Source organism: Ictalurus punctatus, chromosome 15 (genome assembly GCF_001660625.3).
Source record: "Ictalurus punctatus breed USDA103 chromosome 15, Coco_2.0, whole genome shotgun sequence".
Taxonomy (NCBI): Eukaryota; Metazoa; Chordata; class Actinopteri; order Siluriformes; family Ictaluridae; genus Ictalurus; species Ictalurus punctatus.
Genome location: NC_030430.2, coordinates 6,862,132 through 6,874,480, shown reverse-complemented (window position 1 = coordinate 6,874,480; position 12,349 = coordinate 6,862,132). Strand labels below are relative to the sequence as shown.

Here is a 12,349-nt window from a genome sequence, read left to right as displayed (position 1 = left end):
TAAATACATGATTTTTTTTCTTTCTCAATCTCAGACAACCACACACACACACACAATCAATTCCTAATGTAATGTAAAGATGTAAGATGTAATTATTAATCAAAAAGGGTGATATATTCAGAAGGCTGTATTTTTAATGTGTTTTAAAGACATCTTGCAAAAGGGGGACCTCGGTCAAATGTTAATGCCATTTGGCGGGCCTTGCCCTGGAAAAGTTTGGGAACCCCTGGCCTACAGTACAGTATGTGCACACAGTCATCCAGGATTTTATTACATTAGTAACTTCAGAAAAAGTTTAGATCAAATAATGATATAAAGTAGATCAGTAAAATAGAAAGTCTAAGTAAAGAATAATGTTACAATAATAATAATAATCCATCCATCCATCTTCTATACAGCTTATCCTACTGGGTCACAGGGAACCTGGACAAATCCCAGGGGGTTGGGGCGGGGTACACCCTGGACAGGGTGCCAATCCATCACAGGGCACAATCACATCCATTCATACACTTTGGACATGCCAATCAGCCTACCATGCATGTCTTTGGACTTGGGGAGGAAACTGGAGTACCTGGAGGAAACCCCGCAGCACTGGGAGAACATGCAAACTCCACACACACAGGGCAGCAGCGGGAATTGAACCCCCTACTACTACTACTACTACTACTACTACTACTACTACTACCAACATAAAATTGCAATATGGTATATTGGAAAACAGGAAACTGCAGCTAAGGAAAAATATTTAATACAAATTTAATTAAAGAAAAATAAATAATTGCTCATAAAATGCCAGATGATTATAACAAGTATAAAATTTAAGAAAAAAAGGTATGCTTTATAACACTTACATTTACAACACAATTTACTAAACAATTGTACTTAACTTTTTTTTAATATAAAATGGCTAAGATCCTGATCACTTTATTTAGACACATATAGAATTATTTAGACACATATAGAACACAACATATATTTGTCTTACAATTTCTACTCATATTAATTGTCAAATTTTCTTTCAATTCATTAAAATGCAGCGCAAAGTGCTTTACAAAGAAATAGTAGAATAAAACAACATGAGGAAAGAAAGTCTAAGAATTAATAATTCTAGAAATAATAATAATAATAATAATAATAATAATAATAATAATAATAATAATAATAATAATAATGTTACTATAAAATACAAATTTAATTAGGGTAAAATAGCAAAAAGCTCATAAAATATCAAATGATACAACAAAAAGTCTTAAAATTGAAAATCTTAATTTTAAAATGTTATATATTGCTGATTTTTTCATTAATACATTTATTTACATAAATTACCTTATTATAGCAACCAAACTGTAGACTTTTCCTCTGTCTTGTCCACCTGCCTATAGGTGTTGAACTCCTTCACCTCTGATTGGTTGGCTTACCTAAGAGGCGGGGCCAAGTTCAGGTATTTCAACAAACGGTCAAGAAAAAGACCATATATGTACTGAGGCGTAAGACGAGAAAAAGAGAAAGAGCAGAATATAACGTGGATAATAAACACAGCTTGATAAGACCCAGCCAGGACTTTGAAGAGAATGGGACTCAGAGGTGTGATGTTGTGGGTGTTTTTACTGGGAATTGTTGCACAGGTATGTTTGTATTTATTAAGAATAATAAATAAGAATACTTCTGTATGAATTCATGCTAGGGTTTTAAAATGATTAATATTTTCCATTTATTTATTTTCATTTTCTGTTTACAGAATGTTGTCCAAGGTAAGTTTCAGTTTTGTGTTTTCTAGTGAGATTAAAAAAAAAATATATATATATATATATATATATATATATATATATATATATATATATATATATATATATATATATATATATATATATATATACTTTAAATACTGGTTTAATATATATATATATTCTTTAAATACTGGTTTAATAATAAATGATGAAGGAATACTTTGTGATACTAAATGTAATAAATGAATAAATTCATATTTAAATAAATCAGAAATCAGAGTTGTTGTCTTTCATCTTAGTGAATTTGTTGTCTCTGAGTATTAATTCTGTGCTCTACGTGTCTCTCTCCATGTCTTTCTCCGTATTCCTCTCCTTGTCTCCCCCTCTGCGTTTCTCTCCTGTTTTTCTCGATGTGTCTCTCTCCTGTTTACTCTGTGTGTCTCTCCATGTCTCTGAATGTCTTTCTCTTTGTGTCTCTCTCTCTGTTTTTCTCTCCGTGTCTCTCTCCTGTTTTTCTCTCCATGTTTCTCTCTGTGTCTCACCATGTCTCTGAATGTCTTTCTCTGTGTCTCTCTCTCTCCTGTTTTTCTCTCCATGTTTCTCTCGGTGTCTGTCCATGTCTCTGAATGTCTTTCTCTGTGTCTCTCTCTCTCTCTCTGTTTTTCTCTCCGTGTCTTTCTCCATGTCACTCTCCATGTCTTTCTCTCCTGTTTCTCTCTGTGTCTATCTCCTGTCTTTCTCTATTTGTCTGTGTCCTGTTTTTCTCTCCATGTGTCTCTCCCGTTTTTCTCTCCGTGTCTCTCTCCTGTTTTCTCTCTGTGTCTCTCATTGTCTCTCAATGTCTCTCTCCGTGTCTCTCTGTCTCTGTCTCTCTCTCTTCCACCTCAGGTAACCTGACCGTCAGCATGTACACGGTCACCTCTAAAACCGCAGTGCTGAGCTGGACTAAATACATGGGCTCGTCTTCATACAGACTCACAGCGTCGCTTCGCAACTCTCCCAACCCGTCCGCCTTCAGCATCTTCAGCCAGAACATCGTCATGGGCACCATCAACACTCTGTCCTCCAACACCAACTACACTTTTAAGCTGGAGGCACTGGACAGCTCCATGACAGTGCTAGCTCAAGCCAGTGTGGACGGATACACTGGTGCGTAAAAGACTTAATGTTTCCAAAAAACAAAAAGAACAGAAAACTCTGTTTACTCGCAGCTCACTCACATTACATCTAAGAGCAGCTGTCAAATACATGATTAAAGTGATTAGAACATATTAAAGGAATACGTCAGTGTTTTGAAATGTTTCCGTATATGAAAAAAAAAACCCAGAAATAAGTAGTTCACTTAGTAAGTCTAAGGACAGCTGATGAAGGCATTACAAATGTCATTAGAACATGTTAAAAAACTAATCACAGACCTGCGTTTATAACAAAAGTCTAAGGGTAGCTGTTGAATGCATTATTTTTGTGACTATCGCTGATTAAAGAAGTACTCCAGTGTTTTTTAAGCTAATCTCTCACCCTCGCATCTCTAGTTTATGTGTGATTACCACAGACAAGAATTCTGACATGTTCATGTGTACTGAGAAAAGAGAAAACCCTGTTTAGTTACAATAAAAGTCTAAGGGCAGTCGTCAAATACTGCCAGTACATGACTATATGATTGTAATATATGATGTAAAAAATTCTGGTACATGTTTATCAGGATTATACAAATTTAGACCGTAATTTTGAAAAAGAATTCAAAAAAGTCTTGTTGAAAAAATATGTTTATTGCATAGAGGTTCGTTTACTGCCCATAGAAATCTGTTATAAGCTTGCAAGTTTGGGGGATTTTTAGTTCTTTATTATTACAGGGAAACATGTTGAATTTCTTGTCATGGTAACATACATACTCGATAACAAACAAACATACAGTACAGGTTTTGTATATTAGCGTACTCCTTTAATTAGCTTAGAAGCATCTATTATGTATTATATTTTGTCAGGTAAAAAAAACCCAAAGCGTATTCTTAAACATATTGAATTTTATTAAATCCCCATTTATCCCCAGTGTTTGCTACGTATATTGACTATTTTATCGTCAACACAGTATTAAAGACATTATTGCGTATAATTGTCCAGCTCCTGACGTCCCCACCATCACAGCGGCTTCCTCCAAACAGAGCCAAAGCATCACAGTGGAGTTCACACAAGTCTCAGGTGCCTCCTCGTACATCCTGCGCACCGAGACCAGCAAGGGCGCCTTCGTATCAGAGACGTCTGTGCCTGGCTCTCCAGGGACGGTGTCCGGCTTGCAGCCTTACACCGACTACACCCTGAGCGTCATGTCCGTCAACAGCGGTGGCAGTAGCCAGCCTTCACCCTCGGTCCAAGCAAAGACAGGTATTCTTCCTTCTCTGTCCACACTCCAAAAAACCAGAAAATCCCCCTGTCGTCACAAGAAACAGCTCATTCATGCGCACACACTGTCGGCCATTCTCTAGGCCTCAGGCCACCTGATCTCCTCGCTGAGTTAAAAAGAGGGATCAGGATGTGGCTCATATTCAAACTTCAGTGCAGAATTGTGTGTGTGAGTGTTCCACTTTTTTTTCCTTCTTCACATGGATCCTATAATATGTACCATCAGGTGGTTGATCTTAAATTACAGCATCCGAACTGGTCCTGCAGGTGAACGTTGAGAGAAGCTAAACCTCAGGATTATGGCAGACTGTCTCCTGGGACTGGGCGGCAGCAGTTATTGTCGTGTTAATAGTGCAGCTCGCATTATGAGAAGGCTGCTTGTAGGAAGCAGTGGCTTCAAACATTAGAAAAGAGTCACAATGGGGTCAGAGTATTATTTACAAACCACACTATTCAAGCATGTTGGGAATAAAGTGGCTTTATGCTGGGGATGGGCAGGACAGAAAGCGTGTTTAATGAATTCTTTATCAGCATGACCGTCATTATATGACAAAAATGACATTTGTACAATTCTTTCATTAGGAAGTATTGCTAGATAGATAGTATTTAATAAAGAGGCACTAAAGTGGAATGCTGGTTACAAACAGACACACGAGAAGATGCTTCAATTAGAGAGAACTGAATGTAATGTCTGACGTCATTGCTTAGATTTGTTTTGGGGTTTTATTTGTTGCACGGTATAGAGACTTCCCACTCCTACCACTTCCTGCACCTGTGGTTACAAACAGATACTATAGCCCCCCCCTTTTTTTTTTTTTACTGGGGTTTCCTCCCCCAGTCCAAAGACATGCATGGTAGGCTGATTGACATGTCCAAAGTGTCCATAGTGTATGAATGGGTGTGTGAATGTGTATGTGACTGAGCCCGTACAGGGTGTACCCTGACTTGTGCCACATGATTCCTGGGATAGGCTCCAGGTTCCTGTGACCCTGAAGGATAAGCGATATAGAAGATGGATGGTGGATGGATGCAACCAATGGAATTTATCTCCTCTGTACATTTAATTTATCCCATTTACTTCAGTGAATCATCGATCTTCTTCTATCTTTCCCCCCTGTGTGTGTGTGTGTTTGTGTGTGTGTGTGATTAGTGTTGGCCGCTCCTCTGCTAAACAGCAGCTCCCCCACTAACAGCAGCATTGTGGTGATCTGGGCTCCGGTACCGAACGCCACACTCTACAGCATCAGCATTATTCGTGACGGCTCATACCAGCAGAGTCGCCTCAACACCAGCAACACCAACGTGACCTTCAGCAACCTGGAGGCCGGCACTAACTACTGCATCAAAGCTAATGCCTGGAGTCCACAAAGCGTGCCTGGGGATGACTACACCATATGCCAGATCACCCGTAAGTCAGAAGAGGTTTCCAGAACATTCCTTTGCTTTGTTAGCTTCGTACTAGAGTGGGATGAATGAGCTAACAATACGATACAAAGTGCTGACACTGGAGACTCCTTCCATAAATAAATGCTCCATAAATGCTTAACATTTATATGTATCCCTTTCATAAATACGAATATGTTTATTATTAGTTTTAGAATAGGTAGAGCATCTACCTATCAAGTCCCTGTGTAATTTGTTACTATAGAAAAAATAACCAGTTACAAAGAGTGAATTAATAGAAAGCTTACAGCTCTCACTACTGTCAAAGCTGCTGTTACTGTACAGATCCATCAGATGTGATAATTCAACAGTGCTTATGATTACGTTCAGAAACTCTTTAGATAGTCAGTGTAAATGGACTACGCATTTGAACCAATCTGTGTCCACAGGTCCTCCTACGCCTCAGTCCATTGTACTGGTGAGCACGGCAGGGAACGGTGTAGTGGGTCTGTCAGCGTCCTGGGCTCCTGCTCAGGGAGCCAATCGGTACTTAGCCATGAGCTCGGCTGGACTGAACTGCTCGTCTGCATCGACTTCCTGTACTCTGAGTCCACTGAGCTGCGGACAGATCCATTATATCTCTGTAACTGCCTTTAACCAAGCTGGACCGAGCCAATCCTCAGGGTCGCAGCGTTACATTTCATGTGAGTGCTTCCAGCTAGAGTGTGACTCTTAAACATGCATTCATGGAGAGACTGGAATACTGAATATTATCGTATCTTTTCACCTCAGTCTGGTATTTTTACATTTCTGGCTAGATGTTGAATGAGCTTTCTGGATTTTCATGAATACTGTACCGGATTTTCTTTCTAAATGCTACTGCTCCTGACGTTCCCTCTGTTTCTCAGTCCCCTGTCCTCCAGAGCCGGTCCATGTGGATGACATCGGACGCGGTAACTGCTCCCTGTCCTGGAACCCCGTGTCCTACGTTGACTATTACACCGCTTTCAGCAAGAGAGACGACGGTATCGAAGAGATGTGTAACTCCACGGGCACTTCCTGTAACTTCAGCTGCCACTGCGGCTACTCCTACATCCTGAGTGTGTTCGCTAACAACCAAGCTGGAGCCAGTCCTCCAGGACCCCTCCTAAATCAAACCACCGGTATGTAGAATCCAACATGCGACTTGCACAGACTTCGCACACACACTCATAGCTCATTGTCCCATTCCATCCCATCTTTCCTTGCTTGTAGTCCCGTGCTGTCCGACGAACGTGACCGTTTCTAGAATTTCCTGGGAGTCCCTGATGATCACATGGATTCCGGTGCGAGGGGCAGACATGTACAAAGTGCAGGCTGTGGACTCTTCTAAAAACACAGTGCTGTGTAATGACACCTCACCTGAGTGTGTGCTCTCTGATCTCAACTGCAACACCAGGTACAATGTCCTCGTCTGTCCCTGCAATGAAGAACAGGGGTGCAATTGCTCCTGCAATACCCCGACACAAGAAACAGGTAAAATACAAACAAACACAACATTATTGTACGCTGCATTCTCGTTCATAAAATTTCTCTCTCACAGCTCCCTGTATGCCTGAGAGAGTGACTGTAAGTCCGATTAACTCGTCCTCCATCAATGTCACCTGGACGTCCACTAACAACGCCGCCAACTACACCGTCAATGTGATTGGATCAGCAGGTGGCCGCCTCACCTGTCAATCAAGCACGACATTCTGTCAGGTGAACGGATTATTATGTGGCTCCTCCTATCAGGTCACCTCCACTGCCTCCACGGCCGCCGGACTGAGCATGCCCAGTTACAGCGTGTACTTCCAGACAGGTGCAGTTCCCTTGTCAGTGGTGATTTGCTAAACCGATTTTCTGAGCAATTGATTCAAAAATTTTAAAAAACGATTCATGATAAAACTTCCTGTTGTCATTAAAGAAACAGTGTGTAATATTTTTAGAGCTTTCTGCCATCATTAAAGAAACGGATTGCAATTTTAGCACTTTCTGCTACTATTAAAGAAGTGGTTTATACTTTTTAGTGCCTTCTGCTATGATTAAAGAATCAGTTTGTAACTTTTACAGCTTCCTGCTATAATTAAAGAAGCGGTGTGTAATTTGTTTAAGAGCTTTCTGCTAACATTAAAGAAGTGCTTTGCCATTTTTGGCATCTCCTGCTACCATTAAAGAAGCAGTTTGTAATTTTTATAGAGCTTTCAACTAACATTAAAGAAGCGCTTTGCCATTTAGCATCTTCTGTGTCCATTAAAGAAACAGTTTGTAACATTTAGAGCTTTCTGTTGTCATTTAATTTTAGTGCTTTTTTCTGTCATTAAAGAAGCAGTTTGTAATTTCTAGAGCTTTCCGCTACCATTAAAGAGGAGCTTTGTTATTCTTTGCACCTTCTGCTGACATTAAAGAGGGGGTTTGTCATTTTTAAATCTTTTCTTAAATCCTCCATAGAGTTTTTCTACTATCGTATAAAAAAACAGTGTGTAGTTCTTAGAGCCTTTTGAGATTTTAGCTCTACTGTCTTCCTCTCCTCCATTTCCAGCTCCATGCTGTCCAGCCACTTTGAGCGTCACTCAGGTGAACCAGGCGATGAGTAACGTCACCTGGTCAGCTGCTCAGGGAGCTCAGTCGTTTATAGCGTCGCTGAACTCGTCGCGAGGCAACGCCGCATGTCACACCACGCAGACCAACTGCCTGATAGGATGCATCACTTGTGGAACAAACCACACTGTCTCGCTACAGGCCATCAGCTCTGGGGGAAACAAGACAGTATGCACGTACCATGGCTTCTCCACCAGTGAGTTACACGGATTCATTGAGTATTAAAAATGGCCACCGTCAGCCAATCAGCTTTCAGCAGGGTTAGCATGGTCCCAAAACTTTAATGTTATGTACATCTAGCTACACTCTAGCATTCAAAATGACCTTACACAAATTAGCCACTGGAGGGTGATGTTTGCAAATGGGTGCTTGGGCCCCTGTGATCAAAATCACTCTCTGTCCAGGTGTGTGCTGTCCTTCAAGAATCCGTCTTTACACACGCCTCAATAATACCCTGCGTGTTTCATGGTGGTCCTCGAGCTCCTCCAGTAACTTCACAGCCCAGGTGACAGGTGGAGGCCGGGCCTATGCTTGCAGCCCCGCACCGGGACAGAGTATGTGTGACGTCTCAGAGGTCACGTGTGGTGATGTGTACACAGTCATTGTGGCACCCATAAACCCAGACGGAACCGTGGTGCCGTTCTGTCCCAGTAGGATGTACTCCGGTATGATCCCTTCACTCTTCACTCTATGATCAAAAAGTAGCCGGAACTAAAATCTACATAATATTACTTTACTCAGATGTAGTCTATTACACAAGGCATGTTTGATGTTTGATTGTGCCTCATTTACCTGGATGCGAACTGGAATTATTTGTAAAGATCATTCATAGGAGTGTTTGGCAAGAAATGTGGTATTAATAAAAAACCTCTAAAATTCCGAAAAAACGTTCGTAGCCTACTCGTGCTTAAATGAAAATTTAAACTGCTTATTTTGATTACGTTTACAGAATTCAGCATTCACTTATATAAGCGCTTCGATCGGAAACACGTCCTCGTGCTTAGCTCACTAGGTCAGGGACTAGCAGCTCCATCGAGAACGTTTTGTTCACGAAAGCCAGCCGTTTTATATCATCGATGTTAATTAAAGAAAACCAACGATAAAGAAAATGAGCCAATGCATTCATACGTTAAGAAGAAGAAAAAAAAACATAATCGTTCAATTACAACAATCAAAATGGCACCATATAAACAGAATACGGGTCAGTCTGTCTTCGCAGAGCTATAAGCCGTAAGCAAACACCTCAGCTGGCGGAAGATTTAACACTCGCTTTTCAATAATTAATAACATTATCTTGTATAATAACTTCCACGTCTGTCTTTCAGCCTTTACCCTGATTGTTCATTTCGTGCTCCCAGCTGTCTGTGCACTTGACCATTTATGGAGTTTTGTGGGCGTCTCTAAATGCAAATGAGCTGTGTCGGGAAGGTTTACAAAGGATCAGCATAGGCTTTCCGGAACTTTTGTAAATCCAATGGAAACGTATAGGCCCAGTGTTGATGGTATAATAAATGTCAATCAGCCCACAAAACTCCACAAAAGGCAAAGCTCACAGAGAGCTGAAAACAACAAAATGACAACTAAATGGTAAAAGAGCTCTCATCTGTGAGCAAGTTTCCTTATAGAGTATGTAAATTTACACAAACTCAGTAGGATACAAACATTTTCAGAACTGGATTTTGATGTACACCACATTTCAGGATAGATTTACAAAGAAATTTGTTTGTATGCAGCTTGAGAAAATGCGATCCAATGTCAATGAATACAATGAATATGTGCCAAACTGGTAGCTACAGTGTAAACGTCCCTTACTTTAAAAAAAAATAAATAAAGCATTCTTGGCGGATTGACTATATCTGGGATAAAGGAGAATGTGGACTTGAGGCTGCAACAAACCCAGCGTTAGTATTATTTTATACAGATAAGAACTTATGCATCATTTTCTCCCATTTCTTTCAGTTTATTGCTCAGGCAGAGATATCGGAATGGGTAAGTCTCAGAACTCTTTACACTGATCTTAAATAAATTAGTGGGAACAGGAACTAACTTGTTTTGCAGATGTTCCACAACATTACAATACCAGCACAACCGTAAATGGATAAAATAAAAAAAAAACTACCATGTATTGTTCTTTTATAAAAAAATAAAATAAAGGTATTTTAGGTATCATCTCTAAAAGCTGTCGATTAAATAAAATGTTAAAGAAATAAAGTGAAGCTCTTTGATTCATCGACCGGAACAAAATATGATGCAAATCTATCGTTACAAATAATTTGATATATAATATCAAACATAAATAATGTATTGTAAATAGCTTGTATTTGATCAATTAGTATATATGTACATTGATTTAATTAACTCTCTCTCTCTCTCTCTCTCTCTCTCTCTCTCTCTCGCTCTCTCTCTCTCTCTCTGCTTTTGCAGTACTCTATCGAGGAAAGAGAAGTCTGGATTAGCAAACGGTATGGACAGATTTATTTATTTATTTATTTATTCAGAGCCATTTTGATCCTCTTTACACATCAAACAATGTCATCAGATGATATCCAATGCATCCTATTGCCGAAGAAAAAAAGCCTTTCTAAATAAATAGTGCTGTTTTGTGTGCTGGTATATCTGATCACATCTGTATTTACACCAGCGAGAGCCTTTGTGAACATGGCAACGATTCGCAAGGGTTGTGTTTCGGTGGTATGAAAAGATGCGCACAAGATCATTGCACCATTCACCGTTACACAATAACTAGTAAAGTGAAAGGTGGACGCTTTATAGTATAAACAAATGTTTTCTGTAAGGAGATGGTTATTTATCATTCGCATTTAGCATTAGCATTGAAGGAGTCTCCAGTGTCAGAAATGTTTTCCGCCACTGGAAAGTCTTCGAGGTCGAGGACTTGTGTTTTTTTTTTTTTTTTTTTTTGCCTTATTAACTTTAAGAAAGGGAGAAAAAAAGAGAGGTTGGGGATTAAATGTCTTGTTTTATGGACGTTCTATAACACATTGTAGGCAAATTGCTGTGGTATAAGAGGAATAAAACATTTCAGGATATGTTGTTTTAAGAAAAGAATTCATTTATTTTCTTAATTCATGGAAACAGTAACTGTGCTTCATCACACCACATAGTCATTGATGATTTTCCTATAACAGCCTGCCCTTAGGTGTTTAATTCCTTATATATCGTTCAGTTGACGAAAATTTTCCGTACCACGTAGACAAGACCTGTATGAATATAGACAGTTTTCAGCCGTCTTGACTGAATTGTGTTTTTCTCCCACACAGCTTCATCTGACATCAGACCAAAGAGCACAACTGCACTCTTCTGCATAACATCCTCAACATCCCCATGTTACCAACTCGTACTAACACACAATACTCCTGTCGTATCCAAGAGATCAAATAATTACATATATTGATAAGTATGTGTGCCTTAATGCTAGACATAGTGTATTTAAAACCATTCAAAGCCATTAAAAGCATGTATTCAAAAGGTACTTATTAACCCAACTACCCAAGAGCAAGTGAAATCAATGTATTCATGGTATGTACGTAAAATGAGGACTAAAGTATACGGTTTATGCGTTTATGTGTTTGTTGGGCCACACAAATGTAACTTGAACATTGTATTTACTTTACATAGGCGAGTAGAAATAATTGACCAGATTTAAATGAAGTGCACATGATTCAGGTATCCCAAAATGTTCTCAGGGTAATGGCCATTTTTTTCTTTCTCTCTTTGTTCTATTAATGCCAGAAATATTATAGTTTATAGTGAAGCAAAGCACGAAAAAATAAAAAAAAATAAAAAAAGGTTTAAAAAGTAAAAATGATCCAACTAATATGTCAAATGTCAAAGATTTGAGAACTCATTTTGTTTTCAATTTGAATTAACTTCAATTTTATGAACGCTTTTTCCTATGTCTTATGCCTCCAAAGGAAACAATTGTTTTTATTTTATAAATACTATAATCTTTGGATGTAATGAAAAAAACAGTTTGGAATATATCTGTTAGTATCAAATAAATTCACGAACATTCCTTATTGTGATGTTGTTCCTTTCATTTCTCTCCGGCTGCTTGAAGTGGTGGTTTGTGTATGTATAAAACATATGGCAGATTAAAGGTTGTTTATTTCCATCGAGGGTCAGAAACAACAGAGACGATTTGGGATTAACCAAGATCGATGTTCGCATATATAGAGTACAGTGTGAGGCATACGCAAGCA

General features: G+C 39.1%; 1 protein-coding gene across 1 annotated transcript; it reads left to right on the top strand.

The window, feature by feature from the left end:
- Positions 1 to 1,468: 1,468 nt before the first annotated feature.
- On the top strand, positions 1,469 to 12,162 carry LOC108275557 (fibronectin type III domain-containing protein 7). The gene is made up of 14 exons (XM_017486449.3): positions 1,469 to 1,625; positions 1,739 to 1,751; positions 2,616 to 2,876; positions 3,849 to 4,109; positions 5,278 to 5,535; positions 5,960 to 6,214; positions 6,419 to 6,673; positions 6,765 to 7,025; positions 7,093 to 7,350; positions 8,071 to 8,325; positions 8,534 to 8,794; positions 10,089 to 10,118; positions 10,554 to 10,591; positions 11,408 to 12,162. Exons 1-13 carry the CDS (start codon positions 1,572 to 1,574, stop codon positions 10,583 to 10,585), a joined length of 2,454 nt encoding a protein of 817 aa, XP_017341938.1. The 5' UTR covers positions 1,469 to 1,571; the 3' UTR covers positions 10,586 to 10,591; positions 11,408 to 12,162.
- The last annotated feature ends 187 nt before the right edge of the window (positions 12,163 to 12,349 follow it).